The sequence below is a fragment of the Triturus cristatus genome, chromosome 4_1 (assembly GCF_964204655.1).
Source record: "Triturus cristatus chromosome 4_1, aTriCri1.1, whole genome shotgun sequence".
NCBI classification, from domain to species: domain Eukaryota; kingdom Metazoa; phylum Chordata; class Amphibia; order Caudata; family Salamandridae; genus Triturus; species Triturus cristatus.
In genome coordinates this window covers 1,228,890,151-1,228,910,769 of record NC_140585.1, presented here as the reverse complement: position 1 = coordinate 1,228,910,769, position 20,619 = coordinate 1,228,890,151, and the positions used below count along the sequence as shown (strand labels likewise).

At 43.3% G+C, this 20,619-nt stretch overlaps 1 protein-coding gene across 4 annotated transcripts in view; it reads right to left on the bottom strand.

Moving 5' to 3' along the window:
- R3HDM2 (R3H domain containing 2) overlaps positions 1 to 20,619 on the bottom strand; it is a 761,481-nt gene that overhangs the window by 263,752 nt on the left and 477,110 nt on the right. For all 4 annotated transcript variants that reach the window (XM_085654624.1, XM_085654627.1, XM_085654622.1 and 1 more), the window contains one exon: positions 393 to 622. In XM_085654624.1, the coding sequence (XP_085510750.1) occupies positions 393 to 622 (230 nt within the window). The remainder of the gene's footprint in view (positions 1 to 392; positions 623 to 20,619) is intronic.

Here is a 20,619-nt window from a genome sequence, read left to right as displayed (position 1 = left end):
AAGCATTACCAAGGGCGATCCTGGACTCAGTAGCTTTCTCGGTCAGCATCAGCCTGATTCATGACCTGCAGCATCAGAGAATTACTCAATTCAGACAAAACACTGTTTGGCTGTGTCAACGAATAGTTATATTTAAATAATTGTGCAGTGAAGCAGCTAAACCTCTGTTGCGCACCTATGAATCTCAACTCTTGCATCTGGCCTCTTCCAGTTTATTAGCTCCCAGCCACTCACCAAGTAAGAAGCTTGCCCCATACCAGGGCCAAAGTCCATCATTGATTTCTAATAAGAATGAGATTATAATTCTAAAGTTGACTTCACCAATGAAAACACCAGAAGAGAAACTGAGCTACATGCTGAAAGTAATTAGCCATGCCCAAGTGAGTTAGTACCTGGCCTGTTGGTCCTGCATGTGGTCCCCTTGACGCTACCAATGCTGTCACCACGTGTAAGGATAGAAATCCCACTGAAGCTGCTGGCTTTGGTGACTGGCGGGCGCATACTACGGATGGAGCCATCAGAGTCTGTACTGCTCCATGGCCGTGGCTCCAGCGACTTCATTTCACTGTCTGTGCTGCTTTGTCGGCTACTGGAGGCTCTGATCAAGCCATCCCGATTACCCCTGTAAGGATGGGAAAACAAGACAGATGTCAACAACATGGTATTCAGAGCAAGAAGCTTGAGGCAGAAGAGCACCAGGCTCATGGACTATTGAGGGAACAACCACAGCGTGGTCTTCTATCTTCATATTCATTAGATCAGTACAATGGAAGGATTCAGTACTTCCTACCACCAATAATAGTCTCTTCAAAAGAAAATTGCAACCATAAATGTTTGCCATACAAAATGTTTAAATGAGAAACACACAAGATACACACCCTACATGCTGCAGGAAACAACTGCAACCCACCACCGTCTGCCACCCAATGAAAGCCAGGTGGTGTTTTCTTAATTATAAAAGAGGTGAGCTTGATAGCCAGGAGATAGTTTGCTGGAGTGATTCAAAATTAACTTCTACGTTATATTTTCCCTTCAGGTATTTAAGCCAAGTGTTGATCCTTGTCAAAGTATCGTTTTCTTTTGCGGGCGAAACAGACACACATTACGTTAGTCACAAACTACAAGGCCAATATGTCACTGCTTCACTAACACAAAAGCACAGACTGTCCAAACCAACATAATACGATAAGAAAACTCTAAAACAATGCGCAATCCAGGAAAAATAAAGTCAGTTACTGCATGTGTATCACAGGGAAACAGACAGTAGTGGCTATGACAAGGTATTTATTACCTTTTATATTTATCATTTAAAAAAAGATACAATTTTAAATACTTTTGCCTGCACTACTCTTTCAATGTGTGTCAACTCAACAAAGCCACGCCACAATAGTCCGAGTTGCTAGGACACTATTTCTTTAAGAAATGGTGAAGAACAACCCTTTGGAAAAGAGAAACTTAAATGTTTTTACATCACTTACCTCTCATCACAATACAAAATAAAGATTTTGTAATTTACATATTGGGAATATAGAGAATAGCAAATTCTTTTGTTCGAGTAAGAGTATGGTGAGATGTAAAAATTGTGTACTATGGGCTGTTGACCAACGCAGCAGAAGCAAGCGGACATTGATGTATGCCTATTTGTAACACAAACTTAATTAAGAGAAACTACGATGGTCAATTAACATCAGTTACCAATCAAAGTAATACAACAGCAAAATATTCAAATTTCCTAACTCCCAAAAAACTCTGCAGAAAGGGTACTTTAGTCAAACTTCAAAATGTGGAAAATAGTCAAATGCCTAGTTTGTGAAATGCACTGCTCAGGAACTTACACAAGACACTGCAAACTCCCTCAATGACAATCCTACTGACATGCATTATGATACAAGACAATAACACAGTCATGAAACTAATTTATTCACATAAATTACGTACAAAGTACAACCTCTAATTCCCCAATAGTGACAACCTGAGAGTTTGTCCACAATTTAAAGCTTGCCATACCAGACGGCCAAAGATATTGCAACATTGACTTAAAACTGTGAGCATAAAAATGGAAATTTTACGGCACAATTGCACTTATTGCTGCATTTTTGCAGCAAATACAATATTAAAGTGCAACTATTTTTGATTTTTAATTCTTTTTTAAATACCTCTGTGGCCGAATCCTTCCCAAAAGACCATTCCAGGTATCTGACTGTCCACAGCACTCCTCAAAGACCCATATACCGGTCATCCAACCTCTCTTTCCCCTGCCCCCTCAAATGACTTTCAATTTTAGAAATAAAGGCTCGTGGATGAAAGTCACAGCTCAGAAAAGATATGCATTCCTGCTGTGTCAATTTTTTCTAACTATCCCTTTGTTTTCCTTGAATGAATTTGACAATCACGTAAACCCGTTGGAAGAGCACCATCTTTTTTGTTGCCATTTGCCATCCATGAGTAGCTCTATGTGCACTCAGTCATCCAGTTGACTGTTTCTTCAAACCAGAGTATGTTCTGAGTGGAGGTGGTGGCAGTGACATTATAGTTGAGGGCCACAGACCTTTGTTTCCATAACTGTGAGAGAAGGATTTTGAATGTCATTCCCCAGTTAAAGATCCACTAAGTCCCCATAAATTGGTTTGCTCACCTTCATTATGTGTGAGCATATGTTGAACTTCTGTGTCAATATCTATGTGATTTACACAAGAAAGAGTATGTTGCGATTCTATTTTGACCCAGTGTGTACAAGATTGTGAATCCTATGGGTAGGCTGGCGTTTTCTGGCCAGGCAACTTTTACAGAATCTGCTCTACATGCTGAATTGTAGTAGGCCCCTACCCCTTTGCTCAGCATTAAGTAGGACGTCAAAAAATCATTATCAAAAATATCGTCAGACAAACATTGTGTCCTAAATACAGTTTCCAAAAATACTGTGAGACTGGGTGTAAAGTTTTCATTATTTACTTCAGTGTGACGATATTTTGGTAAACTACACCTAAAATGTAATATTTTTGTCTGACCATATGTTGGCTGCGACATTCTGGAGGCGATGGTTACAAATAACCTTATGGGATGAATAGTTAGAGTAAAGACTCTAGCCTCAGACCCTTGATCTCGCACACTAGGAGACTGGAAGATGGTGTACAAACCATGCTTATACAGGGGCACTTTCCTACCATGACTGAGCACGAAGTATGGGAGACAGTAAATTTAAACAAAGTCATCATCAAAATCGCTGCGTACACCACAGAACACAACATGAATACAAAATGACGAAACAGCTCTATAAGTTGAAAAGTTGCAACATTTGAATGGCTATGAGCTCCAACCTCGTTCCTACCAGAGAAAGGTAACACTGTTGTCTCTTCAATTAAAAAAAAAAACTGGAAACACCAAGGGCCAAATTCATCAACCCTTTAAACCAACTGATGCATACCCAGAACCAACTGTTGATTTTGGGATTTACTTTCTACCATAAAACAGGTTTGGCATTGGAAAGTCACACTAAAGCAACTCTGCACTACTTAGAGCGACTTTACTTTAAAGGGCATGCAAGGGGCGGTACATGGCTGCTCCTGTGCAACTACCCATGGGTTTTGACGCTAATCCCTATCTCCTAACCTTGGAAGACCTAGATTTGTGCCAGGAATATACACCTGCTCAGGACAGGCGTAAAGTTAGAAAACAGTTTTCTTTTCTAAAACAGTTCCTAAATGTGCATGCATGCTGTACTGTACAGCACACATACAAAGTTGTGAAAGTGTTAAAATACGTCAAAGCTTAATATTTTGTACCTGGAGGGTCCCTTTCCAATACAAAACGTATGCTTGACATCACACACCCGTGTACTACTGTGCAAGGCCATGTGTATTGGCATAAGGAAGCCTACAGTGCACCAGCGCAGGGAGAGAAAAAACACAGCTATATCTTAGTAGATTTGGCACGGTTCTGCTCCCTCCCTTTAATGTAATGCAGCGCAGCAATTTTCATTGCTGCGTTGAGTTGCGGGAATTTTGTTAATTTGGCCTGGAAAGTATAGAAATTAAACAGCAAGTATGAGAAAGTTCATATAATGAACATGGGTTTTCAGAATCAGTAATGGGTCAAGTTCAGACCATAAAAAAATGCAGAAATAAAATATGCTTAACGATTAGCACTGTATAACAAATTACTTGAAATGTATAATAAAGCACTGTGTTTTGTCAATAAAGCGGAGTTTAAAAAAAAGATCTACTTTTGTTATTTTATGTTTGCTATAAAGGATAGAACATAACACACTTGGATAACTTAATTAAAGAACAAGTTACGTACCTTTGGTAACGCTCTTTCTAGTAGAGCCTCCATCTAGCTACAGATTTCTCATCTTTAGAATATTCCCCAGGTGTCCGACTGGATAAGGAACCTTTTCCAACAGCAGATCTGTGTGCTGGAAGGTAATGTCTTACGGTTCTGAACGGATTCCTCTCTTCTCCGGCAATGTGTGGGGCCTATAGAGGTGCCACTACTGCTTGCTGATGTCAGTTGCTCTCAAAACTGTCAGCACCCCCAGACACAGAGACCCAAAAGCAAATTGGTAGACCGTGTGCAGATTCCTAGACTTAGGATCTTACTAAAGGATAGAGTTGAACCACAGAAAAATAAAGATGGGAGAGTCGGAGAGAAATCTGCAGCTAGACAGTCTTTCAGAAAGATGGTTACCGAAGGTACGCAACTTGTACTTCTGATAGAGATTTCTACGCGCATAATCCTTACCTTTGAATAGATATCAAAGTAGTACCTACTGGAGGCCTGTGAATGGACTCAAACCAGAAAGTCTTGCAGGACCGATGAGGCAAAATGCCCCTCTCAGCGAACTAGACTGTTCAGACAAGTTCTTTGTGAACGTATGCCTGGCAGAGGTCTAGGACAGGGACTTTGCGTACTAAAGCAGAGGTAGCAGCTTTGGTTCTGATAGAACGAGCATGCAGTCCTTCAGGAAGCTGCTTCTTGACCAATGCATACCAGATCTTTATGCAGAGCATGATGCACAGGGAGATGGCTCTATTCTGCACTGCTGCGCCTTTTTTCACTACAGAGAACCCCACGAAGAGCTGGTTGGCCACCCAGTGTTTGGTCCAATCTGTGTAAAGCTCTGTGCTCTTTTAGGGACCAATCGATGGAATTTCTCCTCCTCCTCCTTAGAAGAGTGAGGCAGAGCATAGAAAGCCAGCAGGGTGAAGGTTTGACCAACATGGAACAGAATCACAACTTTCAGCAGGGAGAACCAGTTTGTCTTGGAAGAAGGTAGTAGAAGGAACGACAAAAACAGCTTTAAACTCACTCACTTGCTTTGCGGAGGTGATGGCGACGAGGATCAGAGTCTTAATGGTAAGAAGCTATAAGAGGCAGCTGTGAAGCAGCTCGAACAGTGTGTCCATCAGAAACGTCTGGGCCAGATTAAGGTCCCATTGGGGCATCACAAAGGGAGAATAGGGAAACATATGTTTTACGCCTTTCAAAAAGCCACTCAAAACCAGTAATTTAAATAGGGAGGGCTGATTTGGCAACCAGAAGAAAGTCTAGAACAAACATCAGTAGAGCAGATAACTTGGCCTGGAAAGGGTCAATCTGCCACGTGCCAGATCAAAACACAAATTTGTCCCAAAAGGTGTAAACAGTTTTCGTGAGGGACACCTGGCTGCCAAGTTGTAAACCACCTCAAGAGGAAGGTCAAAGGTGTTCAGCTGTTGCAGCTCAATCTACTAGCATGAAGGTGGAGATTGAGAAGGTATGGGTGCAGAACCCTGCCTGGCTGATGCAACAGCAGGTCGTCCCAGAGGGGAAGCCTGATCAGAGGACATAACCTCAAGCTCAGGAGTTCTGGAGACCATACTCTCCGTGTCCAATCCGGAAATACTAGGATGACTTGTGTTCTGCCCTGATCTACTTGAGAGCTCAGGTCAGGAGTGGTATCAGCAGAAAGGCAAATAGAAGTCCTGAGTTGCTCTCGAGGTAGAACTGGTCTCCAAGCAAGAGACGCCCTTAGAAGCTCCAACATGCAGGAGTGCTGACATTGTGTGCACTCAGCGGTGGTTAATAGATCCAGCCAAGGTTCTCCCCATTCACGGAAGAGACCTTGTGCCACCTCAAAGTGCAACTGATGACTTTGCTGGTCTGTCCTGGCATTCAATGATCCTGCCAGGTGGTTCACCAACAGGAAACTTTCTTGGTTTCCAGGCATTTCCAGAGGCACAATGCCTCCTGGCACAGGGTCCATGACCCCACCCCGTCCTATTTCTTGCAGTACCACATGGTGGAGATGTTGCCAGTGAGCACCTGTACCAGCCTCCCTTTGACACTGGAAGCCTATTTGTTGTCATCAATCGGGTGGCCGTGACCCCTGAGGCCTCTGATCTCCATCTCTCCCAGATGGCCACCTCAAACTAGAAGTGACTCATTAGTCACCACTGTCAGCTCTAGGTGGGGAAGGAAGAGGAGTCTCCTGCTGACCCAACTGCGGTTCAGCTACAACCACTGAAAGTGAACATGATTGGAGAGGTCCCCACGATGTTGAGTACACTGGGACTTCAGATTCCTCTACAGAGCCCGCATAAGCCACCTGGCCTGCTCCACCAGCAAGATGCAGGAGGCAATCACTCCCAGCAGCCTTCGAGTCATCCTAATTGAAATGCAGGACGTAGGTTCAAATATCTGCATCATAGCCTAAATGTCGTGGACTTTGAGGTAAAGGCCTGAAATAGAGCAGTGTCCAGAATGGCTCCTATAAAAAGGAGCCTCTGAGAAGGAGTCAGGTGGGACTTTGGCATGTTGATAGTAAACCACAAAGACAACAGGAGGTTCTCGTAGTCTGGAGGTGGCTGACGGCTGACTGTGGCAACAGCCACTCATCGAGGTAGGGGAAGACTGGTACCCCAGAACTTCAAAGTTGAGCTGCGGTCACCGCTTTTCATGAACACACAAAGGGCACTGGTGAGACTGAAGGGAGCACGCAAACTGGAAATGCTCCTGTCCCACCATGAACCACAGGAAGCGCTAATGGGCAAGGCAGGATGGGAATACATAAATTGGCAGCCTGACTATTCAATGCCAACATATAGTATCCGGGGTCAATGGCAGAAAAGACCAGACTGTGCATTTTAAACTTCTCTTTTTGGAGGAAGGCATTGATAGTGTGCAGATCCAATACAGTCCAAAGGCCTCCATCCTACATGGGAAGCAGAAAGTAGCAGGAATAGCAACCATGCCCAACTTTTGGTGCCAGCAAGCTCTTGATAGCCTCTTAGGCCAAGGGGGCTTGCACTTCCTGCCGCAAAATGTAGAGATGGTCCTCCCTCAGTCATTGGGGGAGGATAGTGGAAGATTCATAATGGAAAAAAGGAATAGTGCTCCCCTCTGTGAACTATCTGCATGACCCACTTGTCCGACGTTAACTTCTGTTAACCCGGAAAGAACAGGTGGATTCTGCCTCCCACCGGGTTGGTTGAACACCATCAAAGGCCCGCTAAAGAGACTTGGTAGGTGGGGCTGCTGGGGGGGGCAGGGAGCACACTGTCCTTGGCCATGAAGGGTGGTACACCCCTTGGCTGAAAAAATGCTGGATTCCTGAGGGGATTAGACAGGCTGGTGGTAAGGGGTGCCTCATCGAACACTGTGAAAGGACCGCTAAAACTGGACAGTGGGCGTATAGGACCAGAGTGCGAGTTGCAGCCCTGCTCTTTATGAAACTGCTCAAGGGCAGAGTCAGCCTTATCCCCGAACAGGTACATCCTGTCAAAGGGCATGTCTATCAGTAAGGACAAGATGGACAGGATGCCTTTAGATAACACACTAGATCGCAGCCACGCAAGCTGGTGAATGGCCACACTGGCGCAGATAGCTTGCCCAATGGAATCAGTAGTGTCCAAGCCACAAAGAATTGAGAACTTGGCCACATCACGCTCATATTGAATTGCCTAGGCCAAGACAGGGCAAAGGTTGCCAGGAACACCTCGGATGACTTGAGCACCCAATTCAAGAGGCGTGAGAGTAACTGTCCAACAAACAGCTGCCATTCACATAGTGGAGGGCTAGGCTGGTGGAAGAAAAGACCCTCTTGCCACATTTCCACAAATTTAGATTGCCAAACAGGAGGAGTGGAGGGAAATGTGTTTGGATTAGACTGACTTGTAGCGGCCTGAACAACAAAGCTATGTGGTGAAGGATGTTGCTAGAGGAAAGCAGAGTCGCCCAAAATAGTAAGATGGCGCCTGTCAACTTGTTTGCTGACAGGGGTCTCCGAACAAGGTTTGGCCCAGGCACTTAATAAAGTGTTCTCCAAAACCTTGTAAGATGGGAGGAAAGGCTCAGCAAAAGTCTGTCCAGGTTGTAGAACCTCAGTCAGAAAATCAGTTTTAATCTCCAAGATGGGTAGGCAGAGGTCAAAAGTGTTAACCACCCTGCGCACAATTATAGCATAGAAAGCGGATTCCTTTGTGGCGGGTTCAGGAGGAGAAATAAAGGCCACGTTGGGAGAGGTGTCAAGGCCACTAGCCTCCTGCATGTGTTCATACCAATGGTCATCGGTATAGGGCTAGGCAAACTCATCACCCTGGTTACAGTCATCAGAATCTGTGCCAAAAACGAAGTGCAAGGTGGGGTGCTCTACTTCAGGAACAGGAACATCCAATAGAGGTTGCGGCACCTCGTTTGGATTCGGCTGCAACGTCAGCTGAGGTCAGGCCAGAGCGGACTCATCGTCCGACAGACCGATTGGTTCCTCCAGTGTCGGCATGGAATTGGACAACATGTACATGGACCGCGACTTGGAATGGCCTGACACACAATCCTCTTATGCCAGGAAGCATAGCATAAAGTTTCGCCATACGTTCACAGATGGCTTTTGGGTTAATCAAAACACAGTCATTGCAGGTCTTTGTGTCGTGGCTCGAAACCAGGCACCACAAGAGCACCTAGCGGAGATCCGTCACAGACATCTGTTTGAGACAGTCCTAACAGGACTTGAAGCCTGCAGTTTGTGGGGGGTGGGGGGGAGAAGAGTCATCCCTTGCACAATGAAAACGTTTTGCTGTTTCTCAATGAGATGAGGAAGGGAGATCCGGATCGAAAGGAATTGACATCAGCGCACAGGAGTGGCGCCTATATAGGTCCAGCACCTCAAATGAGAATGGTGTCAGTGCTGGACTGCAAAACGTCACCTTTCGGCATGCAGAGGTACTACGGGAAAGTTTCTGGACCCAATCTGAGGAATACTCAAAAGGCAAGGAATCTGCAGCTAAAAATCTCTATCAGAAATACTTACATACTGAAAGATACAAGTAACTGACAAAAAATACCAATCAATGCAGTTGTTAGAAATGTAAGAAACAAGTGAAGTTTCATGATTTCTTCAAGTAGCAAGTTTTTGTTTTTCTTTTAAGCAGAATCATAACACTAGACAAAGGTTTCATTGAGGCAAATGTCTGTAAAATCGTGCGGAATGCAAAATTCTCGAAAGCTGGAGGGTCTGCCATACCACAGACAGGAATAAATGTCATTGCAGAGTTTATACAGGGAAGATGAACATAAGTTACTTACCTGTAAACTGTGGTTATCCAGTATTGGTATTTTTCATAGATTCACATGCTTGAATCATTCCCCGTCATCTAAGTGGGAGCCCCACGGTACATAAAATAGCAGTATATGTATGAATAGTATAACAGTAGCTTAGCTAAAAAATACTATAGGAAGTAATGTAACAGCAATCAATAGGAAAAAAGTTGTCACTTTATTAGCTCATCCAAGTCATTAGATATAGTCTAAACTCCAGCCAATCAGGCGTCGGCACCACCTAGAACCTTCTACCCAGAGGCTTAGAACCTCAGATTTTTCTTAGCACGAGAGTGACAAAGTCAAATTATGAGGGGAGGTGGGCGGCTTGCATGTGAATCTATGAAAGACACCAATACTGGAGAACCACAGTTTACAGGTAAGTAACTTATGTTCTTCTCCAGTATTGGGGTGTCTTTCATAGATTCACATGCTTGAATCAGTAGATAGCGGTAATTCCAAAACTATATATATATAACATACATCATAATGTACATTCTGTGCAGGAGGAGGGAAGAATCAGAGGCTCACCTTATTTAAAAAGATTAAGTAGCACTACTTGCCCCACGGCGGTGTCAGCATTGTCTGCAGCCTCCAGACAGTAATGCTTGGTAAAGGTGTGTCTGCTAGACCATGTCACAGCTCTACAAATTTGATGAAGAGGCACACAGGCAAAAAGCGCAGTAGAAGAGGAGACTGCTCTGGTAGAGTGTGCCTTGACCGTTCTTTGAAGTGTCGACCCCGCTTGTTGATGACAGAAAGAAATTGTACTAGATATCCATCTAGTGATAGTCTGTTTGGTTACTGGATGTTCTTTACGCATCATGTCGTAAGCAACAAATAATTGATCAGTTTTTCAAACAGGAGCAGTCTTTTGCAGATAACATTTTAAACACCTTTTGACATCTAAAGAGTGTAAAGCCTTCTTGGCTGGCGACTGAGGATTAGGGAAAAAAGTCTGTAAGATGACAGGCTCATTTAAGTGGAAATCAGAAGGCACCTTTGGGATAAATGCCGGATTAGTGCGAAGCACCACTGAGTCTTTGGTGAATTGCAGAAAAGGCGGTTTAATAGTAAATGCCTGAATGTCGCTGACTCGTCGAGCTGACGTAACAGCCAAAAGCAATGAAGTCTTCCAAGAGATAAATTTAAGCTCAGCCCCATGAATGGGTTCAAATGGGGATTTCATGAGTTGAGCCAACACAACGTTTAAATGCCAAGATGGAGGAGGGCGTTGTATGGGCGGGAACATCCGGAATAAACCTTTGAAGAATTGTTGTATTATTCTAGAAGAATAAAGAGAATTGGAACCATCTTGTCGAAACCCGGAAATTGCAGCCAGAAAAACTTTAAGGGTAGCATGAGAACCCAGATTTTGCTAATTGCAAGAAAAAAGGCAAAAGTTGCTCTGGCGGAGAATGAACCGGGCGAACATTTGAAGCTTCACACCAAAGGCAAAACCGTTTCCACTAAAGTTTATAGGTCTTGATAGTGGAAGTTGCGCTGGCATTAGCAAGGACCTCCCTGCAGTCCGAAGGAATCACTAAGTTGGCAAACTCATAGTGTTCAGGCACCAGGCCGGCAATTTCAGAGATGCTGGATCCGGATGGCAGACTTGCCCCTGGTCCGTTGCGAGAAGATCCAGCATTGGACGAAGTACTATCGGATCGCCCTCCGACAGAAGGAGCAGCTCTGAAAACAAAATCTGGCGAGGCCACCTGAGGGCTATGAGAAGAATGCGACATGGCTCCCTCCGCATCTTCCGAAGCACCTTTAGGGACTAGAGGAATCGGCGGAAAAGTGTAAACATACATTTTTGACCAATTCAGCAAAAAAGCATTCCCACACAATCCTGGTTGAGGAAGCCAGCTTGCGTAAAATTGGCATTTGCGGTTCCGACTGGTCGCAGATGGGTCTAGATTGGGTCGTCCACACCGTTGAAAGTTGCTGTCCAGCGTTGGCTGATCAAGTTCCCACTAGTGATTGGAAGAGATTGACCTGCTCAGGGAGTCCGCCAGAGAGTTACACTCCCGGAACATGAACCGCTGATAAAGTTATTTGATGTCGAATCGCCCAGTTTCAGATCTGCTGTGCTTGTAGGGACAGCAAAGTGGACCTTGTGCCCCCTTCTTTGTTCACATAATGCATGTTTGTAGTATTGTCCGTCCGGATCAACACTGAAGCACCTTGAAGAAGGATGCAAAAAGATTGTAATACCAGGAATATCGCCAGTAGTTCCAGAAGGTTTATGTGCCAAGTTTGTTGCAGAGCATTCCATTTGCCCTTGACTGCGAGACCTTGAAGATGTGCCCCCCATCCCTCGAGTGAACCATCTGTTGTAAGGATGAAACCTGGATCGTCTGCTACAAAGGAGCGGCCTGCTGACAAGTATGTTTTGTGAGTCCACCATAGCAACGCTTTGTGCATCCGAGAAGTGATGACGATCACATCGTCGAAAGACGCTGAGACCTGATGCCATTGTCTGTCAATTTCCTCTTGTAATTGTCACATTTTGAGACGGCAGTTGGGAATTAAGGAAATGCAGGAAGATAGCATTTCCAGAAGCAACTTGAACTGTCGAACAGAAATGGACTTTCATGCCCATAGAAGTGATGCCAGCTTGGAAATCCGTTGTTGTCTTTCGTTTGAGACATATGCCTTTGCTGTCTGAGTATTTATCATGGCTCCCAAGAAAGTCCGAACCTGAGAGGGGGTGAAGTGTGACTTCTCCAGGTTTATGGACAGGCCCAGTGACTGAAATAGAGACCGGCATATTGGAGTGTGTCTCGTTACCACTGCAAATGACTGCGCCTTGATAAGGCAGTCGTCTAGGTAGAGAAAAATGTGGATGCTCACTTGACGAAGATGTGCTGTCACCGGTGCCAAAACCTTGGTGAACACTCGGGGCACATAGCGGAGGCCGAAGGGGAGGACTTTGAATTGGAAGTCTCTGCCAGCCACTCTGAAGCGCAGGAATTTTGTGTCTGGGTAGGATGGGGTCATGAAAATAGGCATCTTGAAGATCCAGTGTTGTCATGTAATCGCCTTTAGACAGAAACTTGAGGGAACGAAGGTCCAGGATGGGGCGCCAATCCCCTGATTTTTTCTTGAAGAGGAAGAATCTCGAATAGAAACCTGCACCCCTTTCTAATTTTGGAACCACTTCGATCGCTCCTTTTTGTAACATGACTTTGAATTGGCAAAAGAGTTCCTTCAGATGTGCAGGAGGACGACGTCTGGGAGGAGAATTTGGGGGAAATTTTACAAGTTCCAGGGTGTGTCCTCTGGACACTATGTCCAAAACACATCGATCTGTAGTGATGGCAGACCAGTTTGAGAAGAAATGGGAGATTCGTCCTCCAACTTTGGCTGGGTTGTTGAGCAGAGTGGTAGGCAGGTGGCGGCTGTCACTGCTTTTTTGAAGAATCTCTGCCTCTGTAGGAAGATTTTCCTCTGTACTGCTTATAGGAGGCAGCTGGAGGTTGACAATACGTTTGCTGTTGCTGTGAAGAAGAGTAACGTTGTTGTCCCTGATATTGTCTGTTCTGATTGTAACCTCCTCAAAAGGAATAGGAGGAACCACGACCCCTCGTACGACGAAAAGGCTGCTTTTTAAATTGTAAAGTGCCCAGAGCACGTGCGGTGTCAGTATCTTTTTTAATTGTTTGGAGGGCATCATCTATGTGCTGCTCAAAATGTGATTCTCCGTCAAAAGGCATATCAATAATTTTTGTTTGGACTTCTTGGCGAAAAGAGGTAGCTCTTAACCAACCCTGCTTTCAGAGGACTGCTGCACCTGCCAATTGAGGAAAACCTGTGTAAGAGACATCTACAGCGCAATCAATGATCTTGGCAGAGATCTTCTCTCCCACCTGGAGAATCTTTAAAGCTTCGGTCTTTTGAGTCTTCAGGCAACAGATCGATAAAAGGAGAAATTTCCGACCACATTTGCCTATCATAGCGGCCTGGAATGGCATTAGCCGCACGGAGCGTAGTTACTGCCATGGTTGAAAATGTTTTGCCAATGGCATCAAGGCGTCTGCCTTCCCAGTCAGGAGGAGCTGACAATGGAGAAGGAGGATTCCTGGCACGACGCTGAGCCGCCTGCGAAATAACCGAATCCGGCTTCAGTTGACCAATTAAACAGGCTGGCAAATTGTCTGGTGCCTTGTACTTTTTATCCAAGCGCGGCAGAACTGCAGGAATGGAGGCAGGGGTTTTCATGACCTTTAGACCCTCTTGCCAGATGAAATCAATTCTAGGAATCGTCCGCACCTGTTTTTGTGGTTGACTCTTGAAATCATGTAAAAAAAATGATCCTCATCCTTTGAGACCATAGGGAGATGAAATCTCTTGGCTGCTCGGTCCATGAGGACATGAAATCCACCTATATCCACAGGCGGAGATTCAACTGGAGTAGGAGAGGGAGGCGGCGGTGCCTGAATTTGGTAACTGACCCATTCAGTAAGTAGGAATCTATCGTCTAACTCCCCTTCTTCTCTGTCCTCATCAGTTGAATGAGTGTCCTCTATAATATGAGCAGTAGATGCCACCGGAGAAGTAGGAGGGGGCGGCGCAATGATTGAAGAAGGTGGAGGCACAGGTGTTTGAGGAACCAAAGATGCTGGCTCTGAAGGAGGGAGACGGCAGTAATAGTCATACAGCATGTGTTGCAAATTTGAAATGAGTGACAAAGGCATCTGTGCAGTCGGATTTTCAGACTGCGATTGGAAATTCGGCTCTGAATAATAATCAGTCTTGTTCTTCATCTATGTCCTGGCAGTTAATGAGAAGCTCTGATGGACTACGAGCTGCTCGAAACCTCTCGTCCTCCTCTGAATCCTCCTTGTCCGCTTCATAATCCAACAGCTGCACTGGAAGATTTGGAGAGGCTTGTATAGACAATAAAAGGTCCATTGAAGATTGTCTACGTTGAAGCAATGAGCCTTTCCTGGATTCAGATGATGGCAAAAGAGCTGCTGAAGTCTTCAAAGGCACTAGGGGCATCAAACCTGGAGGTGAAACCAGGGATTCCGTCGACGAAGCTGCCGCCGTCGACGAAATAAATAATTGACGCTCCATCTGTAAAGGCTTCACTGTCGTCGACGAAGAGACCGTCGACGGAGCGACCGTCGACGAAGAGACCGTCGACGAAGAGACCGGCGACGAAGAGACCGGCGACGAAGAGACCGGCGACGAAGAGACCGGCGACGAAGAGACCGGCGACGAAGAGACCGGCGACGGGACAGGCGTCGACGAGACAACCGTCGATGGGACAGGCGCAAATTAGGAGTGTGTCGACGAGGTAAACGTCGTCGGAACCAATAGATCCTTGGAAGTTCCCGTCGACTGAGAAGCGTCCTTCGACGAAAGTTTCTTCTTTATCTTCGTCAACGAAGAGAAAGCGGCTGACTAGGCTTCACCGTTACTGAAACCAGCGTCGACGGAGAAGACGTCGAAGACATCAACATAGCAGGCTTAGGCGAAGAGAAAGTAGTTGTCGTAGTAGTGACGACGGAGGACTTTGTCGACTGCGGAATCGACGACGAGCCCGTCGACAATAGACCAGTTTTCTGAGGTAAAGATGATTCTGACAGATTTTGACAGCTGAGACTTAACCCTTGGGGGCGTAGACGATGTAGAGGGACCCTTAGGGGGAGCTGAAGTCCCTTTTGACGATGAAGACTGGTAAACACGTTTGGAAGAGTGATGTTTTTTCAGTACCTTGGCCTTAGGAGAAGTCAACTCCTCCTCACTAGCCCTTTTCTTAGAGGCAACAGTCTTACGAGAAGAATCACTCCACATCAGAAACTGGGTCATCCTTCATTTTAAGCTTCTGTAGCCACAGAAGTAGTCGACCATCTCTGTCCCTTAAGGTCCTTTGAGGAAAAGTCCTGCATATTTTACAGTCTCTCACCTGATGGTCAGGATGTAGGCTGTAAGTATATTTTTTGTGAGGATCCTTGGAGTGAAAATGCAATTTGTCTGAAGAGTGATCTCTTAGTAGTAGACATTACTGTGAAGCTGTAAGGAGAATTCTTGAAAAGAAGAGTTGAAGTTCAAGGAGACTCCCTTCACACAACGTGCAGTAGAAAATCTGAGGTTCTGAGCCTCTGGGGAGAAGGTTCTAGGTGGTGCCGACGCCTGATTGGCTGGAGTTTGGACTATATCAAATGACTTGGATGAGCTAATAAACTGACAACTTTTTTCCTATTGATTGCTATTGATTGCTATGTTACATCACTTCCTATAGTATTTTTTAGCTATACTACTGTTACACTATGTATATATGTATATATGTATACATATTTTGCTATTTTATGTACCGTGGGACTCCCACTTCGACGACGGGGAATGATTCAAGCATGTAAATCTATGAAAGAGACCCCAATACTGGAGAAAAACTATTGCAGTTCCACTCTCAAGTAACAGACATCGGGACAGATATTGACAAGGAATGCAAGACAGCAGTATTGCTAACAGCAAATGGATATCCTTTCAGAAACCACACTGTTAAATAACCACAGTCAACCACATGCTGTGACACGTATCCTACCCCTTGTAGAGTACATGCTTGACATGAGCCACCATGATGATGACCTATTTGTCACTGAAAACCTGCATTTCACAGAGGTGACATGTACGGAGTATGCCTCCTCAAAATCACATGTAACATAAAAATGTAATAATGGGAAAATACAAACCCTAGGTGAGGACAGACATTACATGGGTAGTCACTAAGGCATTAAAAGATTATAGACCTTCCAATAAATGTAAATTAGAGATCAGTGAGTGATTAAGTTGCTCTGTGTACCAATGGCATGGATTGTGAGAAATGGGGAGAATATTCACGTTAAGGAGATATTTTTAAGTTGGATTTTCCCATGCACAGTGGTCCTCCAGTAGAATGCCACCAAGTGAGAAAAATTCTGAATCTATAAATAGGGTGGGGTTATGACCTAGCGTGGCAATACCGGGTATGTGACTGAAGATGACATTCCAGAAGGAAATGGCCAAAGTAATGAAGAACAGACAGTAGGGCAATGTATGGATTTTAACAGTGTAAGGATCTTCTACTAAGGCATCAAAATCCAGTTATCTAATCAAGTGACATCTGCAAGTCTGTTGAGGTTAAAAAGTATGGGTTGAAAAAGTGGTGCATGGTATCAAAACATCCCCTAAACCCTGAAATGGTTACCCTCCACTTCTAAGTTTGTTTGCCCGATGCAATATTTGAACAACATTTCTGTTTGATATGCATAGCAAATCGGCACAAATAGTAAATGTGCAACAATGATGGCTCAATAAGGTAGACAAAAACCAAAGATTTTACTCTGGGTCCAATTGTCATAAATCTTTGGGAGCACAAATATGTTTGCATTCACATACATTTCAGAGAAATTATTTTCAAAACGTGCAGAGACTGGCTGAAAATTATGTTAAGGATTCTAGTCATTCACAAAGGTACACAAGCTAAGCTCTGGGTGTTATAGTTGAACTCTCTATTGTGCTGACAGATGTGTTTGGTTTGTTGCTGCTGAACATGTGTAAAGGTGCAACCACTTTGTGTTTAACTGACAAAATGTAATGAAAACATTTATATAAAAAGTACTTAAACATTTAACATCTTTTGATAGTAACGTTGTTTATTTCAAGCCTGAGGTTACACTTTGAAAAGTTCTTAATTTGTTTTATTTGGGGATAGCAAAGTATCTTTTCAAAATTAACCCATATGGTACCTTTTTACATGACCCGATAGCTATGACGAAGCGGTGGAGGTTTATCAAATAGCTTTGTTATTGCGGACATTTATACACCAATGTATTAGCTTGCTGTTTTTGAATACTTATGTAAAAACTATAAGCCCATTCTTTGGTAACTTATCTATGTTTCAAAGTATCTGCAGAGGTGCCTGTTAATTATTATTATTATTTTTTTTTAAGTACAAAATATTCTAGTTATTCAAGGAAAATCTATTTAAGGTGCATATTTTCACAAGTGTGGCAACATGGTTTTTTTTACCAACTACTTAACCACCACAAACACTTTCTGATCTTAATAACTATTGGCACTTTACAATGTCCTAGCCGGATAACACCTTATTGTCTATCAACAGCAAGGTTGATTGGGTGGTAGACTCACCCAAACCTTTGTGTCAGTACTTTAACTACGTGATTGACGAAGCAGCATTAGGGACACAAAGAAAACGTAAACATTACTTTCTTCTTAACACTAATTGTGCAACTTTACGTTTGTTCTTGATTTAAATGTTTTACACGCTCCTGCTATTCAAAGTGCATTTCAAAACCTTTCAAAAAAACTATTTTATGAGGCAACAGAGTAAGTGTCTCCAGTCAGACCCATCATGACATTGTATCAAACTGATTTAGCTTAGCCAATCCTCAGGCGTTCTTTTTCCTATTTCTTCACAGTGTATTTACTGCCTTTAATTTAAAGCAACGGATATGAATCTCTAACAGGTACTGAGCTGCAAAACCAGAGTTAAAGTTTGCAACATTACCTTTTTCCCCAGCATAAGTGAGTTATATATTCAAAGTGGATGATATTGGGGGTTGTCACGGTCATCTAGCAATAATTTCTCTAGTAACACTGTGCATCAACCAGTAACTTCCTGGTTGTGTTGAATTTTAACTAATAAAGCAGAACCAGCTAAATTGTACATAACAAAAACCCAGGATCAACTTTGCATCCACCACATTTAACGTCGATATAGGATGAGTTTGGAAAACAAAGGTCATGACAAATTAAAGTGACAGTTTAAGAGCCATGCACAAACAGGTTCTTAAATGTATTTAAACATTTTATACAGCCTCTCGCATTAGGAAAGTAATAAGAAGCCCTTATTTTTTAACAGGAGATGCATACCATTGTAACATTAAATAGCTAGCATAAAGTAACATTAGGGTTTCAGCATCAATAAAGAGAAATGTACTCTTATTTCAGGTGTGGCTTGAACATATGTGCTGTTAGGAATTGTCTGAATAACATAATAGAATATTTAGTCCTTAGAACTGCTACAGATATTTCTGTGAAGTAGCTGCCACTCCAGAAACAATATGTTGGGCTTGGGTTGCTCTGAACCTAGGTACTTCTAAGACCAGAGAGGCCAATCTTCTTAATAGTTTGCCCAAGATGCAAAAGAGAATGAGAAAGTGCAAAGACTATTGATTCGCCAACAAATCTCATTATCGTTTTTAATAGATTGGAATCCTGAATCACACTTATTTGTCTCTTTGAGGAAGGTGCTACAAATAAGGCTGGCTTTTCTAATAATGTTCCATGTCAGAATTAGTGCACCTCTAAAAGTTGCAATTGACTGCACACTAAGAACTCTTGTGAATGAAGTGAATAAAGAAGGAAATTAAGATTTCTTTATCAGGAAATCTCAGAAAAATTAATTTTCAGATGATGACTATTTCTGATCTGACAAGGCTTGAAATGGATGAAAGCCTATGGTCAGACACCAAACAGAAAAATGGTATCCCTATCAAGCCATGTCTGGTCTTCATGAGAACCTCCAAACATTTAGACAGAAGGCCACACTAATACTTGAATATCAGAGGAGGATGCAGCTTGATTGCTGGCTCCAAAAACATTTGCTCTACATTCAAATGCCAGATAAATGAGCAACACAAGGCAAGTGTCTAGGATATCAAAATGTTTTTGCAGGGACAACTGGGGTAAACCTGGAGGCTAAGGATGGTCATTCTGCCTCCTTAATCATCGAGCTGTGTGTGGAGTTATTCTCATGAATGGAAGATGTGTTTAGGAAGCTGTGGATAACATTTGCACATGTAACTTTCCTGACTACACAGCAGAATATCGGGCAGCATTTTTTACTACATGCACCTCCACAACGTTTAAGATACTGAGGAAGCGAGATGTTAACTATCCCTGCTTCAGGAGTAGAAACTAGGATGGCTGTGGTATAAACAGAACTCAACTGGACCGTTGGAAGAAATGATGAAAGGGCTATCCTAATAGCTCAAGCATGCTGATCTGTAGTCTTGTTTAAGGCTTTGAGGACAGCACTTTTCTGTTTGGTGTTGTGCTCCAAGCTCTGAAAGAGAAGTGTCTATCCCAAGTTTAATTTTAATCTTTAGCAAAATCATAAGGGTGTTTCTTCTGCAGAATGGTGAGATTGCACTTCCATCTCAAGGCATGCTGGAAGCGAGGGTCAACTATCAAGATGTCACAATCTTCTGATGCCTGGATCCATCAGTCACCAGGGGATTTTTATATAGGCATTTCTTAAGGAAAAGCAAGCTGAAATCACTTTCAGATATGCTTTAAAAAAAGTTTATCATCAAGAATGTGCTTATTTTTAAGAGCATTATAAACTCCAAGTTTGAATAAACACTGTCAGGCCACATCCTTACCAGAGTCTAACACATCTAAACGAACTCTAGTTTGATGGATGCGGTCTAAATTGATTTGGGCTGGTTTACTAATAGCCTATTAGCTTAAAGACAGCTACAGCTGATAGCTTATTTTATTACCGTTGCACAGAGAAGTATTTCAATGAAATAAGTAGTTCAGGCAAGGGTGCAAGTAATTATTTTTTGTTCTATGTGGGCTCTACCAGAACTTGGCATTATGAGGCCACTCTTGGGTCTGACTTCAGTGCAAAGGGGGTCATTTCAATTGAAAATGTTTCTTTTCATCCTTGAAATACAAGAATTGTTTGTGTTCTTGATGACAAGGTATCTCACATCTTCTACATCAACTCAAGGTCACCTATCCTTCCTTTAGCAAGGGGAAAACTTTCCTAGGTAATAGGTCAAAATCCTTACTTCTTCGAATCACGTCTGATTATCTGAAAATCCTTATTCACAGTTGTTCAAAACAAATGAGACTCTTCAATTGGCATATCTGACTTTTGTAAGAAATGTCAGGTTTCAAACCGATTGACAATAGCCAGCATTGTCTTATAAACATTCCACTGTTAGCCTATGAATTAAGACTGCCTTTGCAAATTCCACAATAGTCTTGATGACCTACCTGACTGCCATCTGTCCTTCAAAG